Raw genomic sequence first — 12595 nt, forward strand, 5'->3', positions numbered from 1 at the left:
TGGTGAGGTTTTATAGGCTAGTTACCCCTGGAGATGTAATGATGGAGGAAAAGATGACATGAGGAGTAAACAGCTATCATTGTCACCTGGTGGTTTTATCCAAAAGAGTATATTATCTATTATGAACTGGGTGGTTCAAGCCCTGAATGCTGATTGGCTGAAAGTATGATATGTATGACAAAACATGTATTTTTACTGCTTTAGTTACGTTGGTAACCATTTTCTAACAGCAGTAAAGGCACCTGGGGTGTTTGTGGTATATGACCATCAGGCTTGGGTAGGTTACTTTCTAAATGTAATCCGTTACAGTTACTAGTTACCTGTCCAAAATTATCAGTAATGTAACTTTTGGATTACCCAAACTCAGTAACGTAATCTGATTACATTCAGTTACTTTTAGATTACTTTCACCCTTAAGAGGCATTAGAAGAAGAGAAAAATGCATGTTACAAATTGAACGACATCTATTGCAGGATAAATCAATGTTAAAGTTTACATAGCTGGCCGTATATGGATGTTACATTTTACGTTATGGGTTGGTTATGTAGGCTTCTGCTAACCCAATGTTTTCTACTACATATAATAATATGATTAAATTATATCTTTACATTAAAAACTAAAGTCTATCAGAATTCCAGTCATTCCAATAAATGTTATACCCCTGTATCTGCAAGAATAGGACTTGGAAATATGGAAGTATAGATTAGCCAAATAGTTGTACCTGACTTTGACCCCAAAACGAAGGACTAATTAGCCAGCCCTACTCTGTTGTTTATGATTTTGTTGTCATGGAGGACTGATTGGGCTCATTGACTCCAGTTGAAAAATAAATGCTGCGCTCATGGAATGGCTTTGAGCACTACTGAAAAGAGCTATTTACATGTGAAAAATGAATGCAATATGCTGCATTTGCTATAGGCCTACTGTTTACCTTTTAATTGGTGACACTTTGATATCTTGATAATATGAAGTTGTTTAAAGGACAAATCCACAGATGAAACAATAACAACTGCCGCCCTGCCTCTGTTTTGGTAAAAAGGGATGGGCACTCTTATTGTTTTAACCATTTTGATGCTATTTTTAGGTATATAAAAAAAAAAATATAAAAAAAAAAAATGTAACTACATTGTTGGTTAGGGGCTTGTAAGTAAGCATTTCACTGTGAGGTCTACATCTGTTGTATTCAGCATTTCACTGTGAGGTCTACATCTGTTGTATTCAGCATTTCACTGTGAGGTCTACATCTGTTGTATTCAGCATTTCACTGTGAGGTCTACACCTGTTGTATTCAGCATTTCACTGTGAGGTCTACATCTGTTGTATTCAGCATTTCACTGTGAGGTCTACACCTGTTGTATTCAGCATTTCACTGTGAGGTCTACACCTGTTGTATTCAGCATTTCACGGTAAGGTCTACACCTGTTGTATTCAGCATTTCACTGTGAGGTCTACACCTGTTGTATTCAGCATTTCACTGTGAGGTCTACACCTGTTGTATTCAGCATTTCACTGTGAGGTCTACACCTGTTGTATTCAGCATTTCACTGTGAGGTCTACACCTGTTGTATTCAGCATTTCACGGTAAGGTCTACACCTGTTGTATTCAGCATTTCACTGTGAGGTCTACACCTGTTGTATTCAGCATTTCACTGTGAGGTCTACACCTGTTGTATTCAGCATTTCACTGTTGTATTCAATGCATGTGACAAATAACATTTGATTTGATTTGATTTCCAGTGTTAGTTTACATTTACAATGTTTACAAACATTGGAGTAAATGTGTGTGTATATATATATATATATATATATATATATATATATATATATATATATATATATATATATATATGGGTTCTCATGGAGTGTGACAGTTGAACTAGGCTCATTACTCATTAGGCATTTCTAAGTTATATTCTTCAAAAAAATAAAATATATATAAATATATATATACACACATAAATAGACTTTTTTTGTTGCTTTTCTTTCAAAAACAAGGACATTTCTAAGTGACCACAAACTTTTGAATGGTAGTGTGTATAAATATATGTATATATAAGTCCAAAAATGGATGTAGCAACTACAGATTGACACTTTAAGTCTATCAAACGTGTACAAGTTTGAGCATGTGTCTATTAGGCTTATGGATTTAATGTTTTTATCACCATGAATTAGATTGAACAATAAAAGCCCCACTTTTATTCCATAGGCTGGGATCCTCACTATGCAGCTGTTGTTCTATAGGCTGGGATCCTCACTATGCAGCTGTTGTTCCATAGGCTGGGATCCTCACTATGCAGCTGTTATTCTATAGGCTGGGATCCTCACTATGCAGCTGTTGTTCCATAGGCTGGGATCCTCACTATACAGCTGTTATTCCATACTGAAGGCTGGGATCCTCACTATGCAGCTGTTATTCTATAGGCTGGGATCCTCACTATGCAGCTGTTATTCCATAGGCTGGGATCCTCACTATGCAGCTGTTATTCTATAGGCTGGGATCCTCACTATGCAGCTGTTGTTCCATAGGCTGGGATCCTCACTATGCAGCTGTTATTCTATAGGCTGGGATCCTCACTATGCAGCTGTTGTTCCATAGGCTGGGATCCTCACTATGCAGCTGTTGTTCTATAGGCTGGGATCCTCACTATGCAGCTGTTGTTCCATAGGCTGGGATCCTCACTATGCAGCTGTTATTCTATAGGCTGGGATCCTCACTATGCAGCTGTTGTTCCATAGGCTGGGATCCTCACTATACAGCTGTTATTCCATACTGAAGGCTGGGATCCTCACTATGCAGCTGTTATTCTATAGGCTGGGATCCTCACTATGCAGCTGTTATTCCATAGGCTGGGATCCTCACTATGCAGCTGTTATTCTATAGGCTGGGATCCTCACTATGCAGCTGTTGTTCCATAGGCTGGGATCCTCACTATGCAGCTGTTATTCTATAGGCTGGGATCCTCACTATGCAGCTGTTGTTCCATAGGCTGGGATCCTCACTATGCAGCTGTTGTTCCATAGGCTGGGATCCTCACTATGCAGCTGTTATTCCATAGGCTGGGATCCTCACTATGCAGCTGTTGTTCTATAGCCTGGGATCCTCACTATGCAGCTGTTATTCTATAGGCTGGGATCCTCACTATGCAGCTGTTGTTCCATAGGCTGGGATCCTCACTATGCAGCTGTTGTTCCATAGGCTGGGATCCTCACTATGCAGCGGTTATTCTATAGGCTGGGATCCTCACTATGCAGCTGTTATTCTATAGGCTGGGATCCTCACTATGCAGCTGTTGTTCCATAGGCTGGGATCCTCACTATGCAGCTGTTATTCTATAGGCTGGGATCCTCACTATGCAGCTGTTGTTCCATAGGCTGGGATCCTCACTATGCAGCTGTTATTCCATAGGCTGGGATCCTCACTATGCAGCTGTTATTCCATAGGCTGGGATCCTCACTATGCAGCTGTTGTTCAATAGGCTGGGATCCTCACTATGCAGCTGTTGTTCAATAGGCTGGGATCCTCACTATGCAGCTGTTGTTCCATAGGCTGGGATCCTCACTATGCAGCTGTTATTCTATAGGCTGGGATCCTCACTATGCAGCTGTTGTTCCATAGGCTGGGATCCGCACTATGCAGCTGTTGTTCTATAGGCTGGGATCCTCACTATGCAGCTGTTGTTCCATAGGCTGGGATCCGCACTATGCAGCTGTTGCAAGAGCGCATTTTTCATTGGCTGTCCACTGGTTTCAAAAACAATGATTGATAGGCAGCTGAAACTTCTTTAATTCAACCATTATTGGGTTGAAATACACATTTATATTTGTGAACAGCCGTCCACAACATCCACAATCCGTAAGGTGCAAATAGCTAAATGAGAGAGCAGCAGTGTGATTCACATCAATGCTCTATGTAGATATCAATAATAAGTGATATCCGTATCGCTGTAGACTACACCACTGCTGTCATCCTTACCTCCAAGCGTTTATTAAAGTTGGATAATCTTTGGATGCTGACAGCAGTCGCACCATTGGAAGACAAAGGTTGGACTGTAGCCTACAAAACCTATTCCTGCTCTTTCCCTGCAATCAATCAAACACATTTGGTGTGTCATCATAGTGGTCTCTGGTTGGTGGCGAGACTCGCTCACGTTGAACAAATAAAAATTTGCGCCTTTTTCCAATGCTGATTTGAATGTAATTGAGAAAAGTGTCAAAGATGTTTTTTTCGCAAACATCCTTTCTGAATTTAAAAGTAATCCTTAAGGTAATCATCTAGTTTCTCAAAAGTATCTGTAATCTGATTACAATATTTTTGCTGGTAACGTAAAGGATTACAGTTACAGTTTTTTTGTAAACCGTTACTCCCCAACCCTGATGGCCATATACCACGGCTACAGGCTGTATCCAGGCACTCCGTATTGCGTCATATGTAAGAACAGCCCTTAGCCGTGGTATATTGGCCATATATCACACCCCCTCATGCCTTATTGGTTAAGTATATCATCATCATCATCAGTACAGTCTGACCTGAATAGTCATGCAGGTATAATTCTTCTACATTATGTAGATTCTCACACACACACGCGCGCGCACGCACCCAAACGCACACGCAGACACTTACACGCACATTCTTCTCCTCCCTACCCCTCACTCTTCTCCTCCTTACCCCTCACTCTTCTACTCCCTAAACTTCACTCTTCTCCTCCCTACCCCTCACTCTTCTCCTCCCTACCTCTCATTCTTCTCCTCCCTACCCCTCAGTCTTTAGTTCTCTTTTTCTTTCTCATTCTCTTAGTCTCTCATTTCTCTTCTCAGTCTGTTTTCATCTGTACAAAATTCAAAATAATTCCACCCAGTCTTTTTATTCGAATATATACCCACGCTAAATGTGTGTGTGTGCGTGCGTGTGGAGTCAAAGTCCAGGTTGCCCAGAAAACTAAAAGGAGATGAGATCAGCAACAGTGTCTATAACCCACCACAAATGCACACAAACACACACACACAAACGCGCACAAACACATACACGCACAAACACACAAACACACACACAAACGCGCACAAACACATACACGCACACACACACAAACACACACACAAACGCGCACAAACACATACACGCACACACACACACAGACCCCTCTCTCTGTCATCACGAGAAGCTTTGATCTGGTATTATCTAATGCTTTTACATAAACTACACTCAGCAGGGAGCGAGAGAGGGGGAGAAGAAGATGGGGAGAGAGATGGAGGGTAGAAAAAGAGAGAGGGGGGAGGGGAAAAAGAGAGAGAGGGGGGAGGGGAGAGAGAGGGGGAGTGAGAGGGAGAGAGAGATGGATGGGAGAAAAAGAGACAGGGGGGGGGAGAAAGAGGGGGAGTGAGAGGGAGAGAGAGATGGAGGGGAGAAAGAGAGAGAGGGGGGAGGGGAGAAAGAGGGGGAGTGAGAGGGAGAGAGAGATGGATGGGAGAAAAAGAGACAGGGGGGAGGGGAGAAAGAGGGGGAGTGAGAGGGAGAGAGAGATGGAGGGGAGAAAGAGAGATAGGGGGAGGGGAGAAAGAGGGGGAGATGTATTTCTTCTGCACCATTACAAAGGGGATTCACACTGCACCAAATCATCCTGCCTTCCTTAGGCATACACACACACACACACACACACACACACACACACACACACACACACACACACACACACACACACACACACACACACACACACACACACACACACACACACACACACACACACACACACACACACACACACACACAAATACATCCTTTCTCGAGCAACACGTGGGTCCCTCTAACAGTGACAGAGAAAGCTTACAAAAAGAGACATTCCCTCCCATCTATATTCAACAGTCAAACACACACACACTTAAGCAGATAGGGGGGTCTTAAAGTAAATGTACACACACACACACACACACACACACACACACACACACACACACACACACACACACACACACACACACACACACACACACACGCCCAGTTTCATATTGACAGAAAGCTTGTATCAGCTGCAGCCAGCCTCTCTCTTTGTGTCTCTCTCCCACCTTCACCATTCATTCAGTCTCAGAAAGACCACACAATCTAACAATCAATATTACATTTGGATGTCATCTTGAGGAACAAGTGATGTGAGTTGTATATCCATCAGCAGCTGTAGCTCTCTGAGCCACTCACAAAAACATCACCCCCCACTGCAGCAGAGCAGCAACAGCATCACCCTTCCATCCCTCCTCCTGTGTGTGTGTGTGTGTGTGTGTGTGTGTGTGTGTGTGTGTGTGTGTGTGTGTGTGTGTGTGTGTGTGTGTGTGTGTGTGTGTGTGTGTGTGTGTGTGTGTGTGTGTGTGTGTGTGTGTGTGTGTGTGTGTGTGTGTGTGTGTGTGTGTGTGTGTGTGTGTGTGTGTGTGTGTGTGTGTGTGTGTGTGTCTGCTAGCAGGCGACTGAAATGTATGCCAACACACTGAGCCAAAATCGTCTCTATTAGCGCGATCACAGCGGTTTATTAATTAAACAAAGATATTCACACCATTAACAGAATTAAAGAAAACAAAGATATTCACACCATTAACAGAGTGAAAGAAAACAAAGATATTCATACCATTAATAGAGTGAAAGAAAACAAAGATATTCACACCATTAATAGAGTGAAAGAAAACAAAGATATTCACAACATTAACAGAGTGAAAGAAAACAAAGATATTCATACCATTAATAGAGTGAAAGAAAACAAAGATATTCACAACATTAACAGAGTGAAAGAAAACAAAGATATTCATACCATTAATAGAGTGAAAGAAAACAAAGATATTCACACCATTAACAGAATGAAAGAAAACAAAGATATTCATACCATTAATAGAGTGAAAGAAAACAAAGGTATTCACAACATTATCAGAATGAAAGAAAACAAAGATATTCACAACATTAACAGAGTGAAAGAAAACAAAGATATTCATACCATTAATAGAGTGAAAGAAAACAAAGATATTCACACCATTAACAGAGTGAAAGAAAACAAAGATATTCATACCATTAATAGAGTGAAAGAAAACAAAGATATTCACACCATTAACAGAGTGAAAGAAAACAAAGATATTCATACCATTAATAGAGTGAAAGAAAACAAAGATATTCACAACATTAACAGAGTGAAAGAAAACAAAGATATTCACACCAGAGGTAAGGCTAAGAATGACGTCATGCTGCATTCAGATCTCATTGTCTATAGGTCTGTAACTCCTAATGGTATAGAATAACAGCATGATATTTGGATGGAGGGTGAAGGTTACTCCTGATTTGTGGATGGAGGGTGAAGGTTACTCCTGATCTGGGGACGGGAGGTGAAGGTTACTCCTGATTTGTGGATGGAGGGTGAAGGTTACTCCTGATTTGGTGATGGAGGGTGAAGGTTACTCCTGATTTGGGGACGGGAGGTGAAGGTTACTCCTGATTTGGGGACGGGAGGTGAAGGTTACTCCTGATTTGTGGATGGAGGGTGAAGGTTACTCCTGATTTGGTGATGGAGGGTGAAGGTTACTCCTGATTTGGGGACGGGAGGTGAAGGTTACTCCTGATTTGGGGACGGGAGGTGAAGGTTACTCCTGATTTGGTGATGGAGGGTGAAGGTTACTCCTGATTTGGTGATGGAGGGTGAAGGTTACTCCTGATTTGGGGACGGGAGGTGAAGGTTACTCCTGATTTGGGGACGGAGGGTGAAGGTTACTCCTGATTTGTGGATGGAGGGTGAAGGTTACTCCTGATTTGGTGATGGAGGGTGAAGGTTACTCCTGATTTGGGGATGGAGGGGGAAGGTTACTCCTGATCTGGGGACGGGAGGTGAAGGTTACTCCTGATCTGGGAATGGGAGGTGAAGGTTACTCCTGATTTGGGGACGGAGGGTGAAGGTTACTCCTGATTTGGGGATGGAGGGGGAAGGTTACTCCTGATTTGGGGATGGAGGGGGAAGGTTACTCCTGATTTGGGGATGGAGGGGGAAGGTTACTCCTGATTTGGGGATGGAGGGGGAAGGTTACTCCTGATTTGGGGATGGAGGGGGAAGGTTACTCCTGATTTGGGGATGGGAGGTGAAGGTTACTCCTGATTTGGGGATTGGGGTGGGGGAGGTGAAATATACTCCTGAATGTATGCCACAGGCAAGCTTTGGCCCCCACCCTCACCTCCTTCATAAATCAGAAACAAAAACGAAAGCCCACTAAGTAGCTGGTGTGTTCACAGTCAAGGTTGGTTGCGGTATCTCATGAAACATTGTCCTATACAAAAGAGTATGAAAACTAGTGAATAACAAAGTACTCAGTAGAAAAAAGCATTGTATTGATGTGTCCTGGTAGAGAAGAAAGTAATCCAGGGTTGGTACGAAAGACAGTTCTTGACGTGTGTGTGTGTGTTTGTGTTTGTGTTTGTGTTTGCTGAGAAGCTGCTTCAGTACCTGCCCCTCGTGGCACGCTTGGACAGCCTCGGGTGGAGGTGCAAGCTGGTGGCCCTGATAATTGGCAGTCTCGGCCACGTACACAGGCTTGCAGTGTGTGGCCTCCAGATTGCGGGCCTGACAAAAACTAGGGCAAAGCAGTAGGCTAGGTACGGCTCTGGGGAGCCTAGCTGTTTGGAGAAGGAGCTGCTTTCTGTACCACGCAAAAAAGGGACTTTGAAATGTTTGGATCCTTTTTTTGTACATTTGATTGGTGGATTCAAATTAAGTATTTAAAATGTGTGTGCGCGTCAGTGTTCCCTGATCCTAGTGCCCTGTGTTCCAGGCACCTCATGCAGCGAGTGTTCAGTTCGTTTTCCAGTTTTCCATTAGGTGATTTGTTATGGTTGTAAATCCCAGAGAGATTGAACCTGCAGCTGTTTTCCCAGATTGCAGTGCGGCTGTGTAAACTCATTACAGTACAGTAGTTGCTCGTTTGAGTGGTGGAGTCCATCAGGTCCAGAGGACCATGTGTGTGTTTATGTTTCACTAAGGAGGATGTTTTAGGGATGTTTCTTGGTATCCTGTGATCTCCATGTGCACCTTAGTAAACATACATACATTCTCTCTGATTTATTTTAGCAATGTTGTCATCACTGCCATCCACTGGTACTTTAGGACAAATAGTCATCAGTACAACCAATCAGGTTTTAGAAGACGGTGGTCCACCGTAGCTCAGTTGGTAGCACATAGCGCTTGCAATGCCAGGATGGTGGGTTTGATTTCCGGGATCACCCATCATAAACAATAATATAATAATATGCATGTATGTCTCACTGGTGGGAGGATGGGCTCAATGGAATACATGGAATGGTATCACACATATGGAAACAACATGTTTGACTCTGTTCCATTCATTCCATTCCAGCCTTTACAATGAGCCCGCCCTCATATAGCTCCTCCCACCTGCATTACTGTAAATGACTTTGGATAAAAAGGTCTGCTAAATGGCATGACAAAATTATAGATACAGATTAAGGATTGGAGTCTGGGATTAGGAGGTAATTAGTTACAGATTAGATTATGACACATTCCAAACTGTTTAATTATATTAGGCTGTTGTTAGATTAAACACATCGTATCATATAAAATCTGTGTTTTAGAAAAAAGGACTTGAAGTGAAAAGGTAAAGGTCCTCTGGTCCTTCCTAGCGGTGTGAAAGGTGCCCTGGTCCTTCCTAGTGGTGTGAAAGGTGCCCGGGTCCTTCCTAGCGGTGTGAAAGGTGCCCTGGTCCTTCCTAGCGGTGTGAAAGGTGCTCTGGTCCTCCCTAGCGGTGTGAAAGGTGCTCTGGTCCTTCCTAGCAGTGTGAAAGGTGCTCTGGTCTTTCCTAGCGGTGTGAAAGGTGCTCTGGTCCTTCCTAGCAGTGTGAAAGGTGCTCTGGTCCTTCCTAGCAGTGTGAAAGGTGTTCTGGTCCTTCCTAGCGGTGTGAAAGGTGCTCTGGTCCTTCCTAGCGGTGTGAAAGGTGCTCTGGTCCTTCCTAGCGGTGTGAAAGGTGCTCTGGTCCTTCCTAGCGGTGTGAAAGGTGCTCTGGTCCTTCCTAGCAGTGTGAAAGGTCCTCTGGTCCTTCCTAGCAGTGTGAAAGGTGCTCTGGTCCTTCCTAGCGGTGTGAAAGGTGCTCTGGTCCTTCCTAGCGGTGTGAAAGGTGCTCTGGTCCTTCCTAGCAGTCTGAAAGGTGCTCTGGTCCTTCCTAGCGGTGTGAAAGGTGCTCTGGTCCTTCCTAGCGGTGTGAAAGGTGCCCTGGTCCTTCCTAGCGGTGTGAAAGGTGCCCTGGTCCTTCCTAGCGGTGTGAAAGGTGCTCTGGTCCTTCCTAGCGGTGTGTAGTGCAGTTGATTTATATGACCAAAGTTTGCATATCTGGTCAGGAAGCGATGAGAGTTGTCTAAAAATGTGGATCCCAAACTTTTCGGTGCGCTCCCTTCCCCCACTTGAAGAGTTGCCAAGTTTCTTGTCCCATACACATAACTCCAGTGATGTTGAACACACACGTCCGGTGATGTTGAACACACACGTCCGGTGATGTTGAGCACTTATGTTCAGTGGTTACAATATGTCAAACTTTTTTTGTCACCCAAAGTTTATTTAGTTTTCTTGTGACCCACTAGGATCCAAAGGGAGTGTTGCTTCGAGCTCTTCTCACTTTATTTCCAGTGTCTATCATTGTCTGATGCCTTCCACAACCCACCAGTCCAGCAATGTCTTACACATAAGACCAGTGATGGTGTACACAGGTTTAGTCCAAAGACACCAAAGTTCATGGCTGCCTGGTCCAAAGCTACTTCCTGGGGGCTGGCCCTTGTGTAGCGTTGCCGGCCTTGTTCCCAGGGCGACGGACTGGCACCTTGGAGACAGGGATTCTGGTCCGGGCTAGGGGAGGGGCATGGGTGGGTGTGTCAGAGGGAGGAGCGGTTGCGTGGACAGAGGAAAGAGCTGATTGGCTCACAGAGTGAGGGGGTGTGATCTGTCTGACACTAAGAGGGATTTTGGACTCGCGGGGAAGGCTAGTGCTTCCCTTCATCGAGTGGAAAGAGGAAGAGGAGGAGGAGAAAGGAGGAGTAGTCCGGGCCAGAGGGCTGAGTTTGTACTCACATGCAGAGGTTGAAGGTGTACTCATCAGATCTTCTTCCTCTTCCTCGTCATCAGATCTTTCCAATTCCTCGTTGTAGAGGTCGTAGAGCGCATCGCCAGAGCAACTGTCACACAATTGGCCAAGCCTTTGGTTCCGCAAGAAGCCGTTGTCAGGCGTTGCCGTGGGGGTTGCAGAGGGCGTATCCCAGTAGCCCTCATCCCTAAGAGCCGGGACATCCTGTTGGGGCGGGACTTCCTCCTTAGTCTCCATCTCATTGGACGAGGAGGTTTGGCAAGCGGCGAGTTTAGTCACCCTTCCTCCCCCTCCTCCCCCCACTACAGGGATCTTGCTGAGTCCCAGAGATTTGACCTGGCTGAGTTTCCGCTCTGTACCCCTCGGGGGAGCCAGGTGAGAGTTGGATCGGAGGAAGGTGGGGGAGTTTTCTCTCCCAGAGGGGAGCATGTGCCAGAGCCCCTGCATGTCTGCGTCGTCCACCCCGTCAGGGCTGGCCATCTCCTCCCCACCCCCCATGTAGGCCACCACGCTGCTGCCAGAGGGCTGCTGAGTTGGGGCAGAGTGAGAGGGCATCAGCCGTGCCCTGGCATGGAGGGGGGCAGGGGCAGAGGCAGTAGCGGAGGTGGAGGTAGGGGTGGAAGGGGTGACATGGGTATTAATGGAGCTTCGTACTCCTCCTCCTCCTTCCCCACTACTAGTGCTACTGCTAGTAGCACTTCCTACTCCTCCTCCACCGTTTCCTGCCCCCTCCTCCTCTGCGTCTGCGATGATGTCACCGCACCCCGTCAGTGAATCGAAGCTCTTGAGTGAAGTGACGTCAGTGAAGAGGACTGAACAGAGCCGGTCCACTGAGGGTTCGGAGGGAGGGTCACACTGATCCAGAGGGGGGATGGCCGTTACAGAGGAAATTGACGTTTTGGGTTTTGAGTGGAGGACGGTGCGCAGAGGGGAGGGGGATGGCGTATAGAGGGATTCTGACAGGTTTGTAGTCAAGGCGATTGAGTGCGTGAGTGGTGTCGTGGCGTTGTTCGAGGGAGAGGTTCCTGCCGATTCTGTGTTTTGCTCAGCCTCCAAGCTACCATGATCCTCCTGGGGCAGGCGGGGCTGGGGTTCGAGGGTCAGAGTGATGTCTTTCACTTCTTCTGTTAGAATCACTTCCCCCTCTCTCACCTCCGCTACCTCCCCCTCTCCCTCCGTCACGTTCTCCTTCCGCCGCCATTTCATACTACTGAAGAAGCCTTTTAAACCCCTCCCCCTTCTCCCAAACCCTGTATTCTCATTGGCTCTCATACTTCCTCGTCTGAGCAGCGAAAAGAAGCTCAGTGATTTGCTGAGAGACCTCACCTGTCCCGCCTCTGATATTCCGGACTCCTCCCCTCTCTGTCCGTCTGGTTCCAAGCTCGTTAGTCCGTCATGCGTTTTACTCCTGACGAGCTCGTTAGTCGCCCCCACAGAATTCACATTCACAGAATTCCCGTTCCTGTTGACTCCTTTGTTCCTGAAAGAGAAGAATCCG

The 12595-nt window shown here is 45.5% G+C and overlaps 1 protein-coding gene across 1 annotated transcript in view; it reads right to left on the bottom strand.

Annotated features, from left to right (window-relative positions):
- Nucleotides 1-6484: 6484 nt before the first annotated feature.
- LOC129858984 (APC membrane recruitment protein 2-like) overlaps nt 6485-12595 on the bottom strand; it is a 6480-nt gene continuing 369 nt past the window's right edge. The window contains exon 1 of the mRNA XM_055928262.1: nt 6485-12595. This exon is cut by the window's right edge and continues 369 nt beyond it. Within this exon, the coding sequence (XP_055784237.1) occupies nt 10771-12595 (1825 nt within the window). The 3' untranslated portion in view covers nt 6485-10770.

Source organism: Salvelinus fontinalis, chromosome 7 (assembly GCF_029448725.1).
Source record: "Salvelinus fontinalis isolate EN_2023a chromosome 7, ASM2944872v1, whole genome shotgun sequence".
NCBI lineage: Eukaryota > Metazoa > Chordata > Actinopteri > Salmoniformes > Salmonidae > Salvelinus > Salvelinus fontinalis.